Genomic DNA, 20,931 nt, shown 5'->3' with positions numbered 1-20,931 from the left:
CGACTACAAGTTGACCAATCGGTTTCAAATTAACACTCAATCTTCTTAAAAAAGACCTTCGAACTTTTGGATTGGTTTAAAATTTTCCATTTGGTAGAATTTAAAAATCATTTTTAACCTAAAATCGAGACTGCTTTCAAAGTCTAAAGTTTAAAGATAGTTCTTAAAAGGGGAAATATATTTAGCTTTCCTAATCTTTTTGAATTTAAAATCTTCAAACTAAGACGTACCTTATTAATTTCTTTAAAAAATAAATCAAAAAAATTGTTTTTTTCTCGTGGGTTACACTAGTGCAGGCCGTTAAGCTTAGAAACGGTAATTTTAGTCATTTTTGTATAAACAGAAGGCATTTGAATGTGAATATTTCATTATTAAAAAAAAAAACATGACCATAGCATCATTTCCAAACCTCAGCTTTTCATAATCTATTAACACCTTGTTAACCGATCTTAAAAATGGAATATTGTATTTATAATTAAGTATTTTTCAATTACTCTATGTTGAGACCTGTGAAAATTATAGTTTTCCCTACCCAATTTTTACTGTTCAAAGAAACTGTTTTAACTCACCTGAGGTAATTTCTTTAAAAAAACAATCAAAAAATTGCCTTTTTTCGTGGGTTACACTAGTGTAGGCCGTTAAGCTTAGAAACGGTAATTTTAGTCATTTCTGTATAAACAAAACGCAATAGAAAGTGAATATTTCATTATTTCTGAGTAAAATTAAAAAAAAAAAAAACATGAGCATAGCATCATTTCCAAATCTTTTCTTGTTAACCAATCTTTAAAATGGAATACTGTGTTTATATTGGAATATTGTATTGTTCAAGTACTCTATGTTGATACCTGTGAACAGTATAGTTTGCCCTACCCAATTTTTACTGTTCAAAGTAACTGTTTTAACTCTCCTGAGGCCCAGATAAGATTTAAGTGCTCTCCGCGCAGTGATTTAAAATGGCGCAAGCCACACAGAAATGCTTAAATGTTCGTCGAGATGAGTATGTGCGACAGTCCCAATAAAAATTCCAAACGGGACAAAAAGTCCCTGACGCCTTTCAAAAAAGTGCGTCGCCAGAATTGGAAACAGGAAGCGGCCTACAAGGTGGATGATGTGCCAGGCAAAGTCAAACCAGTTAAACACAAGATCTATTTCCAACAGGGTGATAAAAGCAAGAGTCATACGGTGTCCAATGGCGGTGAAAGGTTCATACCAAAGCGCTTTGCGCGGGAGGACATCGAGCTCAACCTGAAATACATCGGCAAAGGGGAGGAGTGGGATATTCTGGAAGCGGTAAGAATTGGATTGTTGGCGGTGTCTATATTCCTATATTCCTGATGCTTTGATTTGACATGGACGTATAGGGTGAGACATTGACGGCCAGCTACTGGTTGCAAAGCGGATTTATAGCCAACATCAATAGCACATTTGGGATCCAGGAGCGCCGCCTGCTCCAGTTCAGCACTGCCCAAGGGACCCCATCCATGGTGGTGGACAGCGACTCTGCAGACTCCGACTGGCCATGTAATCCGCGGGCGCGACCACATGCCGTTCAAAAGGCCACGCATGAGATGCCCGGGATTTGCAGTCCCGTTGACTACAACTTGATGGACTGGTCGTCCAGCGGCATTGTGGCCATGTCATCCGGCCAGGACATCATGTTGTGGCGCAATCTGGACGAGAGCACCATGGTCTTTAGCGTCGACACGCCCAGTTCGCTCAAGTTTTCGCCGGACGGCAAATATCTGGCAATCGGATGCATGGATGCCAACTATCCCGGTATGCATATTAAGCTATAACTTCCCACTCCAACCTATTGCTGATCTATCGGTGATCCTACACCACCAAGTCCTGGACCTCTGGGAGGTGCGGTCGCCGATGGTGTTCTTGGTCTCCTTTCGCAAGTTGTTATCCAAATCCATGGGCTACATAAGCTGCATCGAATGGTCCCACGACGGCAAGGAGCTCCTATGTGGCACCTACTGCGGAGTGATCCTCGTACTGGCCATGCCCAAGCTAAGGACTCTGAAGCAGTTCCGCGATCACCGCCACAAGGTTAACCAAATCAAGTTCGAACCCACTCGAAAGTATTTTGCATCCAGCGATGTGGGTGGCCAAATTTTAATCTTCGACGCCGTGTTGAAAGTTCGCCTGCTGAAAGTTTGCGGCAAAAAGATAATCTTCGACTGGCATCCATGGACGGGTGAGGACCTGGTTGTGGGTAAGTCGGTGGCAGATCATTTATTAGTTTGAACTAAACAGGCATTTAGAACTTCTTAGACCAGAAAGCAGCTATTGAATTAAATATTTTCTTAGTCACACAAATTAAATATTAAGTTTGACAATATTCGTTCATCAAAATGTGGTACAAAGTTAAAATATGTTACATTTCTTTGATCGTTCAATAGTACTTGCATTTGATTAGATATCAATTGATAAAAGACCTTTCTTTTCAGCGGAGCAGAGTCCAGCATCCATTTTCATCTTCAACATCCCACGCCGACAGTTTGTGGCTTTGTACAGGCGCCGGGATGACAAGATAGCTATAAAGACGGTCACATTCAGCAAGATCACGGGCGAGTTGCTGGTCAACGTTATTCGGCGCGGTGAGCATTTTTCTTGACCACCCGTGTTCATTAATTCAAAACATGATTGTGATCACCATCTGCAGGTGATGGTGACATCGCGATGTGCGAAATTCTGGTCCTGGCCTCCTTGAACCGTGTCGTTGACTTGTTGTCCCACCAGGATCGCGGCACTCTGTTCCTGATGTGGAGTCCAGATGGAACCAACATTGCCACGGCCGGCCTAGATGAAACCTTTTCGCTGTGGAACTTCTTTCCCACCCACATGCAAGAGGCCATACTGCGAAAACAGGCGCAACAGGCCAAGAACAATCAAAGCTCCTTGTGTCTGTATAAGGGAATTCGGTGACCTGTTCACAGGTTTTTATACGTGTACTACATGTGTCTAGTCTTTTGTTCAAATTGTGCTTTTCATTATTTATTCAATTCAAATTGCTTCCATAAAAATTCCATTGGATTTAACTTAAGCGTTGATTACTCTAAAATGAACACATGAAAATGGGTCTCTCCATTCAAACGGAAGGTAAGAAGGTAAAATTCCATTGTTCACCATGGTAACAGTATTGAAATTTGGTAACTAATCACTAGGCTAGAGGTATGTAAAGATGTTCATAAGACCACTGACATCCTTCGCTCAATATTCGCTGTGTCCGCTCCTTGGTTGGGTGACTGGGGAGTGCCCCCCCTCCTGCTGAAAGAGGTACTCCGCACAGGCCTCGGCATCCTGGCGACGTTTCTGGAGAAGATGGGGCTTGATGAGGAAACGATGAGTGGTGTAGATGAGTACGGTGGATCCGATGCCGATGGCCATCAGACCGACAGTCGTTGTGGCGAATCTTTTGAGGCCGTTAATGAAACTCATCTGCGGGTAAGAGGAGATTAAAATCGATTAGTTTGGGTAAACTATAACTTTGGGTGTATCCTAACTTTGTGGAAGTGCTAGACTCAGGTGCAGGCTCGCTTTCTGTTTTCTTGTCGGCTTTGTACTTCAATATCAGTGGCTGCCAAACGTAAATACCGCCCAGGACCCCAATTGCCGTGACCACCATCAACTGCGGAACTGTGACACCACGCGGACGACGAATTTGCATGGCACGTGCGTTGATTCGGGCTGTTTATTTATTTGTTATTTGACATGAAATGCACAAGTTTCTTTCGCCGGCAACTGTTACATCAACGCAGCATGAAATTTGGTTTCGGATCAGCTGTTGGAAGCTCTCGCTTACCAACACTGGTTCCTGGCCGGTGTTGCCAGACATTTCCTTGCATAACGTAAGCTTATTTAAAATTCAAATTTTAATTATTAGCTATTAATAGTTGTCTGCGTTGGGTATTTGCAGCGGACGTAAAAGAAACTGAGTCGTCATTGGATTGTACAGAATTTTATGCAAAAGTCCGTAAAAGCAAAAAAAGCAAATAAGCGATCATTAAAAAGCGATATTTCAACAAAAATACAAATTAAAATGTAAAAATATATTTAGTACTACCACCCATAAACCATTTAGATAAATGATTGAAATAAGCCGAGCCGTTGTTTGTCGGTTTCAATAATATATTTTATCAAAGGCAACAGTACGTATGAATGACAGTTTTTTTTTCTTCTGATAAGCTTTAGGGATGATAAAAGGACTTTATATGTATAAAGTTCATACCACACTGGTGTATTTACATTTGGCACGGATTTACTAAAGTAATACAACCTGCGAAGAATTTGTGATCGCTTGTAATTCTACTTCTATTCTATCCCGTTTGTTCCATCCACTCCTCTTCACTGCATTATCATCATCTCTTTGTCAGGAGATAATGACGTAGGCCGTGCGCTTCCATTTGGGAGTCCCAACAAAAACGACACTCGTGCAGGCACGACAACGCCAATGCCGACTGCGACTGCGGCAGCGACTGCGACTGCAGCAGCGGCAAAGGGGCAGAGAGAGCGGCTTGAAGCTGGTTTTTAAAATAGCTCGTTCGCTCAGCTCCGCCAGTCACTCTCAGTTGGAACGGCGCTTCAAACGGTTATCGTTCGCCGGAGCCCTCCCGCTTCTCGCCCCCTCCCGAAGCCCCGCATTAACAGTTGCTTTGCTGCGTATAAGAAGCGGAAAGCAAACGCCAGAAGAAGATCGATACGAAGAAGCAAGTAAGGCAATGACAAAGATGGGCGGAAATTTGGCACTGATGCTGCTGTCGCTGCTTTTAAGCGCGTTTGCCACCGGCAATGGCAACTCCATTCCGACGACCACGACGCCCCAAGGCGTTTTCGAGACCCGCACAGACAAGCTGCCCAGTGGCGCTGCTCCCCTGCCATCCGGTGGAGTGGGTGTCTACGATGACATCGACACCTTTGTGCCCTTCAGGAGCGACTCGCACGATCCCTTCTCGTGGCACCTGCTCAAAACGGTACTGCAAAACGAGACGGCACCCAAGAATGTGATCATCTCGCCGTTTTCCGTGAAACTAGTTCTGGCCTTGCTGGCCGAGGCGGCCGGAGCCGGAACCCAGACCCAAGTTGAGCTGGCCAACACTCAGACGGACATCCGGTCGCAGAACAACGTCAGGGAGTTCTACCGCAAGACCCTAAACTCTTTCAAAAAGGAAAACCAGCTGCATGAGACGCTAAGTGTGCGCACCAAGCTTTTCACGGATAGCTTTATTGAGACGCAGCAAAAGTTCACGGCCACGCTGAAGCATTTCTATGACAGCGAAGTGGAGGCCCTGGACTTTACCAACCCGGAGGCGGCGGCCGATGCCATTAATGCCTGGGCCGCCAACATCACACAGGGCAGACTGCAGCAACTGGTGGCACCAGACAATGTGCGCAGCAGCGTGATGCTGCTGACCAATCTGATCTATTTCAATGGTCTGTGGCGCCGCCAGTTTGCCACCACTTTCCAAGGAGCCTTTTTCCGCAGCAAGGACGATCAATCGCGGGTGGAGTACATGGAGCAGACCGACTACTTCTTCTACACAAACTCGGAGAAGCTAAAGGCACAGATTCTGCGTCTGCCCTACAAGGGGAAAAACTCGTTGTTCGTGCTGCTGCCGTACACACAGAATGGCATCCATGAACTGGTCCAGAACCTTGAGAACGACGAGCTCAAGGGCGCCCAGTGGGCAATGGAGGAGGTGAAGGTGAAGGTAACGCTGCCCAAGTTCCACTTTGACTACCAGCAGAACCTCAAGGAGACGCTACGCAGTCTGGGAGTGCGTGAAATCTTTGAGGATAGTGCCTCGCTGCCGGGATTGACCCGCGGAGCCGATGTCGCCGGCAAAGTGAAGGTGTCCAACATCCTGCAGAAGGCCGGAATCAATGTGAACGAGAAGGGTACGGAGGCCTATGCCGCCACGGTTGTCGAGATCGAGAACAAGTTCGGGGGCAGCACCGCCATCGAGGAGTTCAACGTGAACCGGCCGTTTGTGTTCTTTATCGAGGAGGAGTCCACCGGAAACATTTTGTTTGCCGGAAAGGTCCACACTCCCACCACCCAGAACTAAGTCACTAAGGCGGTTTTATCTTTAAATATGCAATAAAAATACAAACAAATCTAACATGACTACATAGTCAAGATGGCAAAAACTATAAGAGGTTGAAACAAACAATAGTTTGTGGGTGTTCTTCTTAGTGGAAGTTTTATGTTTTTTTAAGGAATAATATTCTACTCTGAAGACCTGACAAGAAGTCGAAGCTTCTATAAGAGTGCTCTTGACCCGCTTTTAGTAATCGTGCGTGTCGTTGATTTCCCCTGGCCGATTTCATTTGTACTCCATTCCATTCCGGTGGCTGATAAAGCCACTCGTAATGTCGTTGTTTGTTTTTATATTTTATGCCTTGTGGCGGGCGGGTCGTACCTTGAATAATAGAAAGCAAAAACCCGCCATAAAGCGAGAGAGATGCAAATACTTCTGGCTCTGGGAATGTCCCACGTACGTAATAGCACCAATATCCAACGGAAGATCAATGGGTAAACGATTGTGCAATAATCAGCGGCAAATAGAGCCCATGACTCAGGGGAGTGAGAAGCTGTTCGGGAAATCTAAAGCTTGACCACCAACTTACGTTCTGCTGATGCTTTGCTCAAACAGCTAGTCTAGGAAGTTCTGGTACATTTTTTTAGGCTTATAATACAGCTAAAGGTTTAACCATTTTGTTCCAAAAAATATGTAAGTAATAGATATTAAACACATTGAAAATTTCCGTTGCCCTTTAAAAACATTTTAAGAGCTGATATTAAACAAAATTTGACCAGGTACAAGATACTTGAATATCAAAATAAACAAGAAAAGAAGCAAACTACGGCAAACCGAAGTTCATATACCCTTGCAGCTATGGCAAAAATAAAATATTCTTGAAAACATTAAAATATTGAAGCTATGATGATTTGCAGCTCAATTTTATGATATCATTTTCCGATTTTAGTAAAAATAAAAGAGTAACTCTGAACTGTCAAATTATTAATAAGTCAACAAGAAATGCGAATTTCATATACATACCTTTGCAGCTATTGCAAAAATGAAATATTCTTGAAAACATAAAAATTATGATTATGTATATATGTTTAAAAACATTGAAGCTATGACGATTCGCAGCTTTATGATATCGTTTCTGATCTTAATAAAATTAAAAGCGTAATTCTGAACTATCAAAATATTAATCAGTCAAAAAGAATTTAAAAAAAAAATTACAAAACATAATTTTTTTTATTTTCATTTTTTTTTATATTTCCATGGGAACTTTATGTTATAGTCGTCTGATTTTGATAAAATTTAAACCGTAATTCTAAAATATTTAATCATTAATATTAGTCGAAGAACTAAAAAACAGAGACTACGTTTGCGTAGACGGAAGGACACACGGACGGACAAGCGGACAGACGGACATGGCTAGATCGACTCTCCTAGTGATGCTGATCAAAAATATTTACACTTCACAGTGACGGAAATGCCTCCTTTACTGCGTTGCAAACTTCTGACTGAAAATATTATACTTATTAAAACTTATTTTTGTTTATGTTTTGCAAATAATAAAGCTGATTTCACTTATTTTTCTGAGAAAATATAGCAAATCCTTAACGATTTGTTCAAGTGCCAAACTGAATCTTGACGCCCTGAGACTTGGGCGAATTTATCGGTGACGTACAAACAAAGTGTGCAATGTTTGCAGTCATTAAAACCAGTTTACAAATAATTCGAGAAAGTGTTCATTAAAGTGCATATATACTCTGCTCTTAAGATATAAGCGGACTGTCTGACTCACACCGAAGTACAACACAAAGAAAAGCGAGCCGATTTACCCTTTACTATGATTCCCTAAAAGGTTGTTAAGAAACGGATAATGTAGAGCCCAATACCGCGTTCAAAATATAAATTTCCCAATATGCTTAATTACATGTAACCTTTTTATACAGCTATCTTGCATTAAATTGCTGAGAATAGATTTTCCAAACTAATTTTCTATAGTGACTTACCTCCGCCATTGGGCAGCATCGAAATGGCTGATTGGGCCTGTATTTTGGACTTGGTGAAATTGTTGCCGCCGCCGGCGTTGTTCTGGTGGCGAGTATGCGGTTGCTGGGGCTGTTGAGGTTGTTGTTGCTGCGACTGTTGGTAGTGCTGCTTGTATTGCGTTGGAAAGTGCGGCTGGCTGGGCTCGAAAGTTTGGAAATGTTGCTTTTCGCCGAATCGCAAATTGCCATCAGCAGCAGGACGTCGGTTGTTTGAATGAGATGGCTGCTGCTGCTGCTGCTGCTGCTGCTGCTGTCCAGCCATGAGGTGACCAAAAGCTTGGTTATTGCCACCGCCAGAGATCAAGGCATGGAGCAGTGCATTCGAGGCGGCATCCGGTCGGGCTTGGCGTTGATAATCACGGTTTAGTTGTGACTGCTGTGCCGCATGTTTGGCACCGCCATTAACCAACTTGGAGGTCTGCTCCTCCATCTTGCGCTTCATCACAGCGTTTCGCATTATGACGTTGGCATGGGCCTGTAAATCCTCTTGAGACAGTTGCTGCGGCGCCTGAGCTTGTGGATTAAGCTGCTGTTGCTGTCTTGCGACCAATGTCTGCTGGACAATGGCTAGGTTGTGAAGGTTTTGCAGTTGGCTGGCAATAACCGTGCTGGAAAGCATGTCCAGTTGCTGTTTGTGCTGCTGCTGCTGCTGCTGGGTGTTGGTGAATTGCAGAACAGCCGTGATGGCTTCTCGATCCATGTCGGTCAAGCGTGGGTTGGCCAATTGCACTAGCAGTCCGTGCTTCGAGATTTCCCCTAAAAGGAAGACCAACAAATGTTTAATCGAGAGTTACAAGCAATCCTTTATTGAAAAGGGCAGACTTTCCCAAGAAAAGTGCAGGCAGCAATTTTTAAATATTTTGAACAAGGAATTGGGGATAGTAAGAAGAAGTGGGTGGAAACTGATTTTCAAACCAAGTGAACAAGTAATAAGTAATCGTTCCCAACGACGGTCCTTCGGAAGCTTTTAACGGATACCCACTGTCACAAACTGGAACAGCTAGGTTTAAATGTAAATAAATAAGTTGTACCAATACAAGTCCACTCCATTTGAATTGATTTATTAAAAGTTATCCGTTAAAAGCTTTCGCAGGACAGATAAATATTATTGTTTTTGAGTTTCAGAAGATTTCGCATCATTAGTTCTCCAATTTAAGTAAAAATGTTTACCAACCCTCCAAGCTCCTGACATAAGCTAATTTACCCATACAAAAATTTCCTATGAGGGTACATTTCTTGGCGAATATTGAAGATAATGTTTATGTCTATCATAGAAATTAACTATAAAGAAATTATATCCCCAATTTCTTTGGTCAGATTGCTTTACAACCATCACATTTCTAAGCTCCGATCGTAAGATTGAACTACTAGAGCCCATAGGTCCATGAGCTTATGATTCCAATGAGCCCTTTCTTTCGAAAGCTGAGATCTGAGGCTTTTTGAATCGAAAATTTTTGGAAGCTGATTTACTGGAGATTTTTTTCTGGAGAAGTCTAAGGATTTTATTCGTGCAGTGCTCTGAAATTTATCATCTACACTTTTCTTAGTGAAGGTATGCTAGGAGAGACATGTTTGTCCCTGTGACCTCTTTAAATGTCGGGTTTTCCAATTATTTTTTGGTTAAGATATTATTATGAACTTTTAAAAAATTTGTCTAAAGTCTAAGTAAATTTACTTCAACAAAATCACAAGAAGTTGGGAAGTCATTAGGACTTTTTCCGGATTTGTCAAACTTATTTGTATGCGATTCAACATTCTGTGCGCCGAATTGTTGAACCGAGAAGTCCAGATTAAGATGTTGTTTATCCCAAGATGTTGTTTATTCCTCCAGCTTACCTTTGGTCAAGCGGAGAAGGAGCAATTGGGTGTCGGCCCGTCCGAGGATAGCCTTTAGCTGCAGACCAGCCAAAAAGGCGGTCTGTTGCTGTTGCTGCTGGATGATGACGTGCTGCTTCTGTTGCTGTTGCTGGTACTGTTGCTGCTGCATAATAAAGTTAGAAATGGCATCGCAACCCACCGCCGACGGTTGTGGTTGGGTTTTTTGCTGCGGCTTAGCCGCACTGAGGGAGCCAATCAGCTTTTGAAAGTTATCGGACTGCTTGCTGGCAGAATCGACCGCAGTGGTCAGCGAGTTTCGACGCCATTTGGCCTCCAATTGCTCCACCGACGGCATCTGACTCATGTGGCTCAGTGACTTGGGCTGCTCCGAATTGTTGGCATGCCCCTGGTTCATGGCCTGCTTGAAAAATTCGTTTAGCGAAGACGACGAGGTATTCCTCTCGCGGGCGAAGAATGACATAAATTTAGAATCATTAGTATTTGTATTTACTTGCTGCTGCATTTGTTGTGGCTGCGTTTGAGGCGCCTGCTGGTGATTTACATAATTGCCACTCTCATAATTCTGCTGCCCTTGATTAAACTTATCAAACTGAAGCGAACGGACACTGCCTGAACGTTTGTCATCTTTTAGCAGATGTTGATCGACGGCCCGAGCCTTGTTCTTGCTCTCGACATTCTGGTTGTTGTTTCCATCGTGCTTGGGCATATATTTATTGTGACCAATGGGCTCCGGATGCATCCATTTGTACTTATTTTGGTCCACCTAAAGAAAATGAAGAATTTATTATGCCGTGAAGTAGGTTTTGGCGCCTGCTTACCTTATGTTTTTGCGTCTCCCCCTCTATTTCGACAGCTCGGTGATGTTTATTGCCTTCCTTGAGCATTTTCTCCTCGTCCTCATCGAAGCCGCACAGCTCAATAGTGTCCAGCCTTGAGGTGGGACCACAGCTGAACCACTCCGGCTCCTCGGTCTGGTTCCTGTAGCGCCGGTGATGCCTATCCTCGACGTCCCTAGACTTGGGTTTCGAAACAACCAGGAATCCGGACATGACTCGCTTCACGTAGTTTTCGTTTGCCCGGCTCAGATCCTCGCTGGACTCGTTGGACTGCAACGTCTCATTCTCGGTGCGATTATTAGACATTCCCATGACTGGAGTGTTCGGTCGACCTTGAGAATGGCCCATGGGATTACTGCTGATCTCGCCATTGTCAAAGAATTGCAGGACCGTCAGGTTATTGCTGTTCTGGTGTTTCGAACTAAGCTCTTCCATCTGCGGTTTGCCATTGTGGTACGATGGCGTAGAATGGAAATCGCCGTCGTTGTAACACCACTTCGAATGATTAAAGCGACCGCTTCCAATACGTCTTTGGTTTACAATAGCCGGATCCTGGTATTTTCAAATTTAAATAAAGAACTGTTTTAAAACATCTTTAGAACAACCCCTATTGCAGCTACAAATCAAAATATGGTTGTTTTACAATTTATAACATAAAATGATTAAGTTACTTATAACAAGAAAGGAAGCAAACTTCGACAAGCCGAAATTCATATACCCTTTCTGCTATTGAAAAAATGAAATATTATAAAAAACATTGAAATTTTAATATGTTTACAAATATGTTTAAAAACATTGATGCTATGATCATTCGATCGTTACTGTGGCAGCTATATAATATCCTTTTTCGATTTTAAAAGCAAAATTGTAAACTATCATATTTTTATTATGATAAAAATAATATTTTTATTTTTTAATATTTTGATTGTTATAAAGGGAGCTATGTGATATAGTCGACCCATATTAATGGTATTTAAAATATTTAACCATTGCTATATCTCGAACAACGAAACAAAAAAATTAAAAAACTGCAAAGTTATCTGTATATTGAAATATAATGTAAAATAAATATGATTGAATAAATACCAAACTAACTTTAAACCCAAAAGATGTATTCAGTTGTTCAGTTGAAAAGGCTGTTAAAATTCCAAAACTTTAACTGCTTACTGCTTGAATTATTGTAAAATTCTGAGAACATCTGATAACATCTAAAACATTAGCTCGAAATAGAGTCCATGTGTCTAACATGTCTCAGAGTGACAGTACATACTCCGTTTTGAAATATACTGGCACTAGGACCTACAAGAATCTGCATTCCAAGTCCCAAATCTCTAGCTTCTATATTTTCCGAGATCTCATCGTTCATACAGACAGCTAGATTGACTCGGCTATTGATCCCGATCAAGAATATATATACATACTTCATATGGTCGGAAACGGTTCCTTTCTGTACTTTTCAACAAATACAATGAAAATGAGGTTGCATATGTATATATTTTTTCTTTATTTATTAAACTTATTATATATATAACTTATATTTATTATAAAACCCCATCTCTATGATCATTGTATCGCCCTTTGCACATCCCTAATGGCCAACAAAGTAGTTCCGACACCACAGACTAACACATTTACACATTCATATCAGCACGGCCAGTTGAGTGCGAGAAATAAAGCTTATAAAACAAAACAAAAAAAAAACAGTTCAACTAAAAGGCAGAATGCTTGCTAAACTAAACGGTTGCCCGCAGAGCAAGCGAGAGACAAAGAGCGAGAGTGAAGTGAAAAGAGCGGTAAAATCGCGTTTGGCAGAGTGAAAAACTCAATCTAGGCACTACGAGTACGAACACTGGAATCGGCATGGGCATACGAATTGGATTTGGAATTGGAATAGCACTCGCACCCCTAATCGCTACTTGGCAGGTTGACATTGCGCTGTCCCGTGAATTCGTTTGGATGCGGAGCAGACCATAACTGTAAACAGTAGTCATAACCCGATCGGAGTGATACGAGTGCCAGACTTTTGACACGATGCAGTTTGTGGCCAGTGGTAAGTGAAGCGGTGAGCATGTGAAAACCCAATCAGTTCAATCTGTGGGTGTATTTCCAAGCCAATTCCTAGCTCTAAAGTATATAGGTTTTTGAATTTTCAAAACCATGGTTCAAGTGCCTAATTTATTATTTTCTGACGGCATTACAAAATTTTTATAGCTGTGCTCAACAGAACAGTAGGTCTAAGTGCTGCACTAATTATATATTATTCTTCGAAGAATCCTGATTTTAAAAAAAAATTATCAATTCATTTTCTATATAGTTAAAAGAACTTTTTGCAAGTCTTTTTTTTGTGTTTTAAAAAAGTACTAAAAAGTTGTTCATAAATAAGCTTTTAAAATAGCATATAATTCAAACACCACAACTTAAAAAACAATTTTTTTTAACTTTACAGAACACCCGCACCGACGTCTAAATCCCTTGACCGGACAATGGGTCCTGGTGTGCCCACATCGAACACAACGCCCCTGGTCGGGTCAACAGGAGAAGCCACAGAAGAACGAGCTGCCCGACTTCGACCCCAGCAATCCCCTTTGCCCCGGAGTCACCCGACCCAATGGAATTGTAAGTCGGAATGGCTATATCCTTCGCTAAATTGTAATATCTATGTAAAATGGTTAGGAAACACCTGCCTACAAAAGCACCTATGTGTTCGAGAATGACTTTCCGGCCCTGGTGGAAGTTGTGCCCGTTCCCCCCAACAGCGATGATCCTCTGTTCCAAATTGCACCTGCCCGTGGCAATTGCCGGGTGATGTGCTTCCATCCCAAATCGAATCTCACGTTGCCCACGATGAGTGCAGCAGAAATTGTCGTTGTTATCGACGAGTAAGTTCAAGGTTTATGGCTTTTATCAGAAAGCACACTTAATAAACCCCACTATGTGTATCTCTACTTTTTAGGTGGATCAGCCAGTTCAACGAGCTGAGTGCGAAGTACGCCTGGGTTCAGATATTCGAGAACAAGGGAGCCACCATGGGCTGCTCCAATCCCCATCCGCACTGCCAGATCTGGTCGTGCTCGTTCTTGCCGACGGAACCGCAGCTGAAGCAGGAGCGTCTGCGTTCCTACTACTCCACCAACGAGCGACCCATGCTGTCCGACTATGTGGAACGGGAGCTGCAGCGCCAGGAGCGGATCGTGATCGAAAATCCCGACTGGCTGGTGGTGGTGCCCTTCTGGGCCACTTGGCCATTCGAAACCATGCTTATCTCACGGAACAACAACAAACGGATCAACGATCTAACGCTGGAACAGCGCCAAAACCTGGCGGTAACCATCAAGGAGCTGACCACAAAGTATGACAACCTGTTCCAATGTTCGTTTCCCTACTCGATGGGCTGGCACGGAGCACCAACGGGACCGGAGCATGCACATGCCTCCAGTGCCCATTGGACCCTGCACGCCATCTACTATCCGCCGCTGCTCCGATCAGCCACCGTACGCAAGTTCATGGTCGGATTCGAACTACTGGCCATGGCCCAGAGGGATCTGACTCCTGAGCAGGCAGCCCAGCGATTGCGGGAGGTCGATGGAAAGTGTCATTACCTGGAGAAATAAATTCGCTTAAGTTAACTTTCAAAATCACCGCCATCTGAAACAGCTGCTGGCAATTGGTATAATATGTAATAAAAAACAGTTAATACCCAATGATTTTAAAGTCCTATCGTTGTAATTACTAAATAGCTATAAACAATCACTTGTAAATATATGATTAAATAATGATTTGACTGTATCGAGGGCCCACATAGCGATCAGGATGATTGCCAAAGACCCGTAGAGGTCATGCATTGCAATCATTGATTTATCAGATAAGCCGAGGAATAAGTGACTTTGTGTTACCTAATAAGATGACAAGACAGATGAAATCCGTGTTCCCGATACTTTGTGTATGTATGTACATACATATATGTAAAAAAACAAATAGACACTGCTATCTGACTCTTCAATTTTTTAATTAATTAGTTCAAAGATTTAGAAAAGTATATAGAACTTGGAATGCGACTATACACAGAGAAAGAAAGTTTGTTTCTTTTATTTAAGGTTAGTCGTACGATTTGCGAGAAAATGCGATTGGGAAAGTAATATGAATATAGCTTTTGCACATAGCGAATAATGTGTGTATAGCCAGGGGGGTCAGTTAGTTAGACATATGGTAGATAAAGGACACAATCAACGAATTGAATTCTTAATTTCTGTGTAAAAACCACATATTAGCAAAACAAAAAGGGATATCCAAAAAATATTTTAAATATTATTAAACTGAGCTAGGAAAGTATGTGGAAGTATGACTGGAGACTTAACATCTACGCTTTTTTTTTGATTGCGGAGATATCAATGCCAAGCCCATTTGATTATTTAAATTATAGCTATTTAAGTAAAATGGAAATATAAGCAAGGGTATTATCGAAAAAATGTATTTTAATTTAGATTTACTATTTATTAAGGTCGACTTGCATTTTAAGTGCGTAAGGCGGTGACTACTAATATAAAGCCACAGAATTGAGAATATTCTGTGATGCTTCGATCGGTTTCACTTGTACTTGTAAAAAACCTGCGTTGGCTGCGCTCTGACTGGCTAACTAACAAGTTTGTCAAAATAATAAAACAAAAATTAGTATCTATCCATAAAATCTTGGATTTAGGGTCATGGAATTTTAGCTTTGTTAAACAGCTTGATTTTAAAATCGACCTTTTAAAAACCGCCTAAAGGTACAGAAACACATACGTGTTATAAAAGTTAGAAAGTTACTTTTAAGGACTGTTTATTTTCCTTGACATTAGTCTTCTCTTGAGCTCTTATAGCTCTTGCCATTAAACTTAAAACTTAAAAATTCGCGATTAGGAGTTATTCGGTGTAAAAAAATGCACCCCATTTCAGATCTTTATAATAAGCATTTTATGCATGGTTGTACTTTAAGGTTAGTTAAACAAAAGCTTTTGATATCAAACAAAACACGAAATATTTTTGATACCGAAATTGGGGACAATTGTTAGTTTTAAAAAAATTTATGTTAATTTATTTAATTAGCTTCTTATTCGGAAATCAGCTTCGTAATTGTTCAGTAAAAAGGCTTGATTTTATTGATGTTATTTAATTTAATTTTTGTTTGATATTTAAAAACATTAAACTTCCGATTTGAAATAAATTTAAAAAAGTATACAAAAATGGCAAAACAATCGAGATTTCGCAAATTTTTTGCATTTAAAAATTTAAAGGGAGCGAATAAAAAATTGAATTTTAAAGATACGAAAGTATAAAATGTCATCTAGACAGTTTCCAAACTAATAGAAGTTTCCAAACAAATTTTTAAATTATATAGAATGAAATTTTTTTAGGTATTAAAAAAAAAGGTTATCCTTGTTTTATTTATTTAAGTATTAAGTATTTTGTTTTTGTAAATTTTTTTTATTGAAAACAATTGATTTTTAATCTAAAAATCAGCGCCGACAAATACAAAAACAAAATGCATAACTTAAATAAACAAATACACAAAGAATACAATTTAAGATTCACATACGGAATCAATTCCTCATTGCCTTTATTTTTTTTTCTCTTTATTTCACTGTTCTAAATTTAAGGTTCATATAAAGTTTTCTCTCTAAAGCAACCATTTGGAGAGCACTGGGCTTCATTGCATGCCTCCAATAATACAATATAAAAAGTAAGAGTATAAAACGCTTAACAATTTAATTTAAAACAAGGAAATCAGACACCCAAAGACCCATGAAAAATCAGTGCTCACCTGGAACTCCGTTTGCGGCTGCGGTGGTTGGCTCTGGATGATAGACTCGTCGCTGATCAACTGCTTGTTTTTGTTCTTGTAGAATGCGGGCATACACTCATTGTTGTTCAGGCTCGAGCTGTTGGTGCTGGAGCGGGTCCGGAATCTCGTCCCGTCCGAGATGCGCCAGAGATTCATGCGCCGAAGCCGGGCCTCCAGTTCAATGTCATCGCATGTGGCGATGCGGGGCATAACAAAGCTTTCCTTGGACCTGTGCATCAGGGCATTAAACATCTCGTTGCGAATCTCCAGTAGGTGGGAGCGCGTATAGCTCTTGACCGGCTTGCTACCGACTATTGGAGCGGCAGGATGGCGAACCGCCTTGGGCGCCCGCAGACTTCCTGGCTTGTGGGTTACCGTGCTGAAAGGACGCTTTTGCTGCACCTGACGCGGCTGCTGTTCCGGCACGATGTCCCTGTTGACCTGTTGCTTCTTTGGAGAGTCGTGCTCCAGGTCACAGCTAACGGCCGTGCAGGACAACATAGTGGTGGGCTGGGTGTACGGCGTAGATGCCCTGGCCGAGAGCACTTGAAGCGACAGTCCCTCGTCCTCATGCGGCTGCTTCGAGGACCCATGCATCGGAATGGCCTCCCGGGAAGTGGCTGCGAGAATTCGATTCTGCTTGGCCAGCAAATGGGCAATCTTGAGACGCCTCTCCAGCTCCACAATCACGGCGGGCTTTTTGGTCTTGGGATGCAGAACTAGAGCCGTGGACGTGGAGGCCATCATCGGACCATCGCCTATTTTTTCGTGGCTTAAACGCCTTGGTAACATTTCAATGGCCTCCACTTTCTTGTTTTTAATGGGACGAGCAGACTGTGTTTTAAAATAAAAACAACAATTAAAAAATGACATGATGTATGTATGTATGTAAGTATGAGGATCAAACTGTGATGTTGAACGTAATGTCAAATTTAACGACTATATCAAATTTCTTGGATGTTAACTCGAACATGATTTTTATATATATATTATTATTAATACATAATTATTTAGTTTTTCTGTACTTTGCATAGAGATATTAAAGCATATAAATGAATTTGTATGACCACTGCAAGTGTTTTATGTTTCGCAGAATAGTGAAATAGCTTTAAAACCAAGTTTCTACAAGGTGGGCCAAAAGAAGTCATACGATGTTGGTTGGCTCTCAAATTCAATTTGGCTCTCCAAAAAACAACGGATGACTTATTTAGGCCAACCTTGTAGAAACATACGTACATGGCTATGTCGACATCTATTCAAGAATATGTATACTTTATTTTTAAAATAATAATTAATATTAATATAACCGATATTGTAATACTTTCAGCAAGGACATTAGAATCAAATTATCGTTTACAAGGTACTATTAGATGTTTGCATTGTATTTTCAACAAACCCACTACTGAAGAGGTTTTTTTGATTTTGCTTTTAAGTTAAATTACCGAATTCGATTTGAGTTTGAAGCATGTGTTTAAAGTTGCTATTATTATTGCAACGCAACTTGTGAAACTCAACCTTTATTATTCATGCACTGCCTATGTATGTAACCTTTATGTAACCTTTAGTGTTACAAAAAGAAAGAATCACAAGCAAACTTAGGCTGATTACACTTGCGTTTCTTTACGGATTTTATCTGAATTTAATAACAAATTTATAAATGCTAATGATAAATAAATTAAAATAAATGAAACAAAACAAAAACTAAGCAAACTACCGCAACTAAACTTTATACACCCTTGCAGCTATTTATTTCCCAAATTTAATATACATTTTGTTTTTTATGCGTATATGTTTAAAAACATTGAAGCTATGACGATTTTTAGCTCAATGATTTGATCGCTCCAATGGCAGCTTTATGAAATCGTCGTCCAATTTTAATAAAACTAAAAGCTTAATTCTGAAACTTTAAACCATAACTATGTTAAAAAAGAACTATTCAAATAAACAAAAAAGTAAAATTTTGTTTTTATACATTTTTTAGTATTCCCTTTTTTCATGTTATGTATATGCTATAACCGATCGATCTAAATAAAATTTAAATTGTAATTCAATTCTTTTCTTGTTTTGCGTTTTTTTTCGATTGTTCCTATGGGAGCTATGTATATGCTGTACTCGCCCGATCCGGCTAGTTCCGACTTATGTATGTATGTATGTATATACTACCTGCAATAAAAAGACAACTTTTGGGAAATTTTCATGCAGATAGCTTTAAAACTGAGAGTCGAGTTTGCGTAGAAATAAACGGACGAACAGACAGACGTACGGACGGACTGACAGACGGACGGACAGACGGACGGACACACGGACTGATTGGAATTTTAAAACAACAAAGCAACAAAAGAAAACTTAGCATGATCACACTAAAAGGTTAATTAATTGTAGGCCAAAACACAAAAAAATAATAAATAAATTTAAATAAATGCTTAATAAAAGATATATATTATTTTCTATTTCTATATTTAATGAACATACCTCTGGGCTGGACTTTTGCACCCGCTTGTTGGCCTCCAGCTTGGCGATGGCCTTCTCTAGGGCGTCCTTCAGCTTAAATGCGGGCAGCTTGAGGTAGCCTAGTCCGGTAGCCAGGAAAGCGTTGGCCGGCAACGGTGGCGGTGGGGGAGGGGCACAGGGATCCTCCCATTTTTCGGAGTTCGCCTCGTCATCGTCGTGCTCCAGAGGAGCGGTCATAGCGGTGGTCTTGGATGTAGGCGGAACTTGAACGGGAGTCGGGGGTGGAGGAGGTGGCGGGTACTGGAACTTGGCCTTCTCAGCGGGGGTCACCACATCCTCTCGCTGATCCTCGCCGGGAAGCGAGAGGTAGTGACACGGGGCCTGATCCGTCTCAATTTTCAGGGCGCCAGCGCCATTTTCTTGCTTAGCTTCGGCCATTTGCATTACGCTTTTGCTTTGTAATCTACCAGTCGATTCGATCGCAGCCTCTTTTAAATGGTCCATACTTACGTTGATAAGGGGTTTTTGGTTTAAAAATTAAAACGAACACTTTTGATCGGGTCGAAATTTCAAACTATGCAAAAGAACGAAATCACGTTTAACACAAGTTCAATATTAAGATCCGTTATTCGGCTTTGAGCGATGAGTAAGCGGGATAGTTATAGCGCCAAATACCGAAAAAAATACCACAGCGAATGATGGTGGAGAGGAAGGAATTGGCGATCAGTGCTGGTAACGTTGCCTTGTTACAGACTTTGTATAATACAAAGGGGTTTAACAAAGTTATTAAACTTGTGCCATTCTAAAAATAATCGACTTAAATTATAATTACTTATTATTGTTCAAAAAAAAGATTGGCCACTAAAAAAAAACGATTGGCGGGAAGGCAGAAGAGAAGATGCGTTGGTAAACAAGAGAAAAAAAGTAACTAAACCATGACCTCGAAAAACAATAAATCTAGCCAAAAACATAGCCAACTGTCGGTCAAAATTTTTCAAAAGTATTATTAGAAACCGTTAAACATATTTTTATAGTATTTCCGATTAAAAAAAGGTACATTGACGGATTTTTGGGTCTACAATATTTGCTAGATTTAATAGAATAATTTCCGAGTGTAATGCAACTAAAACCTTAATTCTAAAATAATCAACCATTAGTCAAAGAATATTGAATAATATTCAAGTTCAATTCAATATTAATTCAATTCAATTAATGATTGTTCCAATGAGTCTGTCATGTCACTATGAGACATGTCAGACCATAGTTAATGGGCTTCTCGTGTATGTTTCGATAATATATATCGTAAGACACAAGTTTAAAAAATCGAGCTTGTTTTTTTGAAGTTATTTATTTAATGATTCCACTGGCGCCACTCTCCTACTGCTCGGTCGCTGCTTTGCAGGCAAAACACTATTTTTATTTTATTAGATAGGCCCTTGGTGATCGCTTATTTAGAGATACAGAGCGAATAGTTTTGACAATGAGATGGCGCCACGAAAACTTGTAAATCTTTGTAGGGGAATATTTAAAAATTAAATTTCCCGCCATTAAAACAAACGCAAAACTAAATATATATTATAAAAACTAAATTAACAAGCGAACAATTTTTCAGCTAATTTATTCACAATGTTGCCCTATGATGGATGATGACTGTTTTTCGGCGCCCGTTGTAGGTTCTCCAGCTTTCTTCCCAGCAGTTCAAATTAAAGTCAATACCTTCCTAAACTTTCATATTATTGAATTGACATTTGTTCATTTAATTACATTCAAAGTCATTGCCGTTAAAACTGCTGACTTGGTGAAAAATGTATCTCCATCTACATTAAATCACAAAAGAGCCAAATATAAATTATCTAAATACTTTAAAAATACTGAATCACAGCATAATTTACAGCCTACTACTACCA

The 20,931-nt window shown here is 40.5% G+C and overlaps 5 protein-coding genes across 5 annotated transcripts; 3 read left to right on the top strand and 2 right to left on the bottom strand.

The window, feature by feature from the left end:
• Nucleotides 1–447: 447 nt before the first annotated feature.
• On the top strand, nucleotides 448–3,044 carry LOC108135221 (protein cortex). Its single transcript, XM_017255851.2, has 6 exons — nucleotides 448–1,101; nucleotides 1,159–1,290; nucleotides 1,362–1,776; nucleotides 1,847–2,218; nucleotides 2,454–2,603; nucleotides 2,669–3,044. The coding sequence occupies exons 1-6, from the start codon at nucleotides 982–984 to the stop codon at nucleotides 2,929–2,931; spliced, it is 1,452 nt and encodes a 483-aa protein (XP_017111340.1). The 5' UTR covers nucleotides 448–981; the 3' UTR covers nucleotides 2,932–3,044.
• On the bottom strand, nucleotides 2,985–3,787 carry LOC108135226. The gene is made up of 2 exons (XM_017255855.2): nucleotides 3,510–3,787; nucleotides 2,985–3,444 (listed from the first exon to the last, which is right to left on the bottom strand). The coding sequence occupies exon 2, from the start codon at nucleotides 3,442–3,444 to the stop codon at nucleotides 3,217–3,219; it is 228 nt and encodes a 75-aa protein (XP_017111344.1). The 5' UTR covers nucleotides 3,510–3,787; the 3' UTR covers nucleotides 2,985–3,216.
• LOC108135219 (protein cup) lies at nucleotides 3,337–19,506 on the bottom strand. The gene is made up of 6 exons (XM_017255842.2): nucleotides 19,046–19,506; nucleotides 16,553–17,407; nucleotides 10,738–11,307; nucleotides 9,917–10,682; nucleotides 8,042–8,836; nucleotides 3,337–3,444 (listed from the first exon to the last, which is right to left on the bottom strand). The coding sequence occupies exons 1-6, from the start codon at nucleotides 19,466–19,468 to the stop codon at nucleotides 3,431–3,433; spliced, it is 3,423 nt and encodes a 1,140-aa protein (XP_017111331.2). The 5' UTR covers nucleotides 19,469–19,506; the 3' UTR covers nucleotides 3,337–3,430.
• LOC108135222 (serine protease inhibitor 27A) lies at nucleotides 4,554–6,125 on the top strand. The gene has a single exon (XM_017255852.2). The coding sequence runs from the start codon at nucleotides 4,725–4,727 to the stop codon at nucleotides 6,069–6,071; it is 1,347 nt and encodes a 448-aa protein (XP_017111341.1). The 5' UTR covers nucleotides 4,554–4,724; the 3' UTR covers nucleotides 6,072–6,125.
• On the top strand, nucleotides 12,384–14,531 carry LOC108135223 (probable galactose-1-phosphate uridylyltransferase). The gene is made up of 4 exons (XM_017255853.2): nucleotides 12,384–12,805; nucleotides 13,202–13,371; nucleotides 13,429–13,634; nucleotides 13,709–14,531. Exons 1-4 carry the CDS (start codon nucleotides 12,787–12,789, stop codon nucleotides 14,364–14,366), a joined length of 1,053 nt encoding a protein of 350 aa, XP_017111342.1. The 5' UTR covers nucleotides 12,384–12,786; the 3' UTR covers nucleotides 14,367–14,531.
• Nucleotides 19,507–20,931: the final 1,425 nt, after the last annotated feature.

This window comes from Drosophila elegans, unplaced genomic scaffold, assembly GCF_018152505.1.
Source record: "Drosophila elegans isolate 14027-0461.03 unplaced genomic scaffold, ASM1815250v1 contig_397, whole genome shotgun sequence".
In the NCBI taxonomy this organism is placed as follows: domain Eukaryota; kingdom Metazoa; phylum Arthropoda; class Insecta; order Diptera; family Drosophilidae; genus Drosophila; species Drosophila elegans.
Note: the sequence above shows the minus strand (reverse complement) of the source record. Positions and strands in the feature narration are given on the sequence as shown.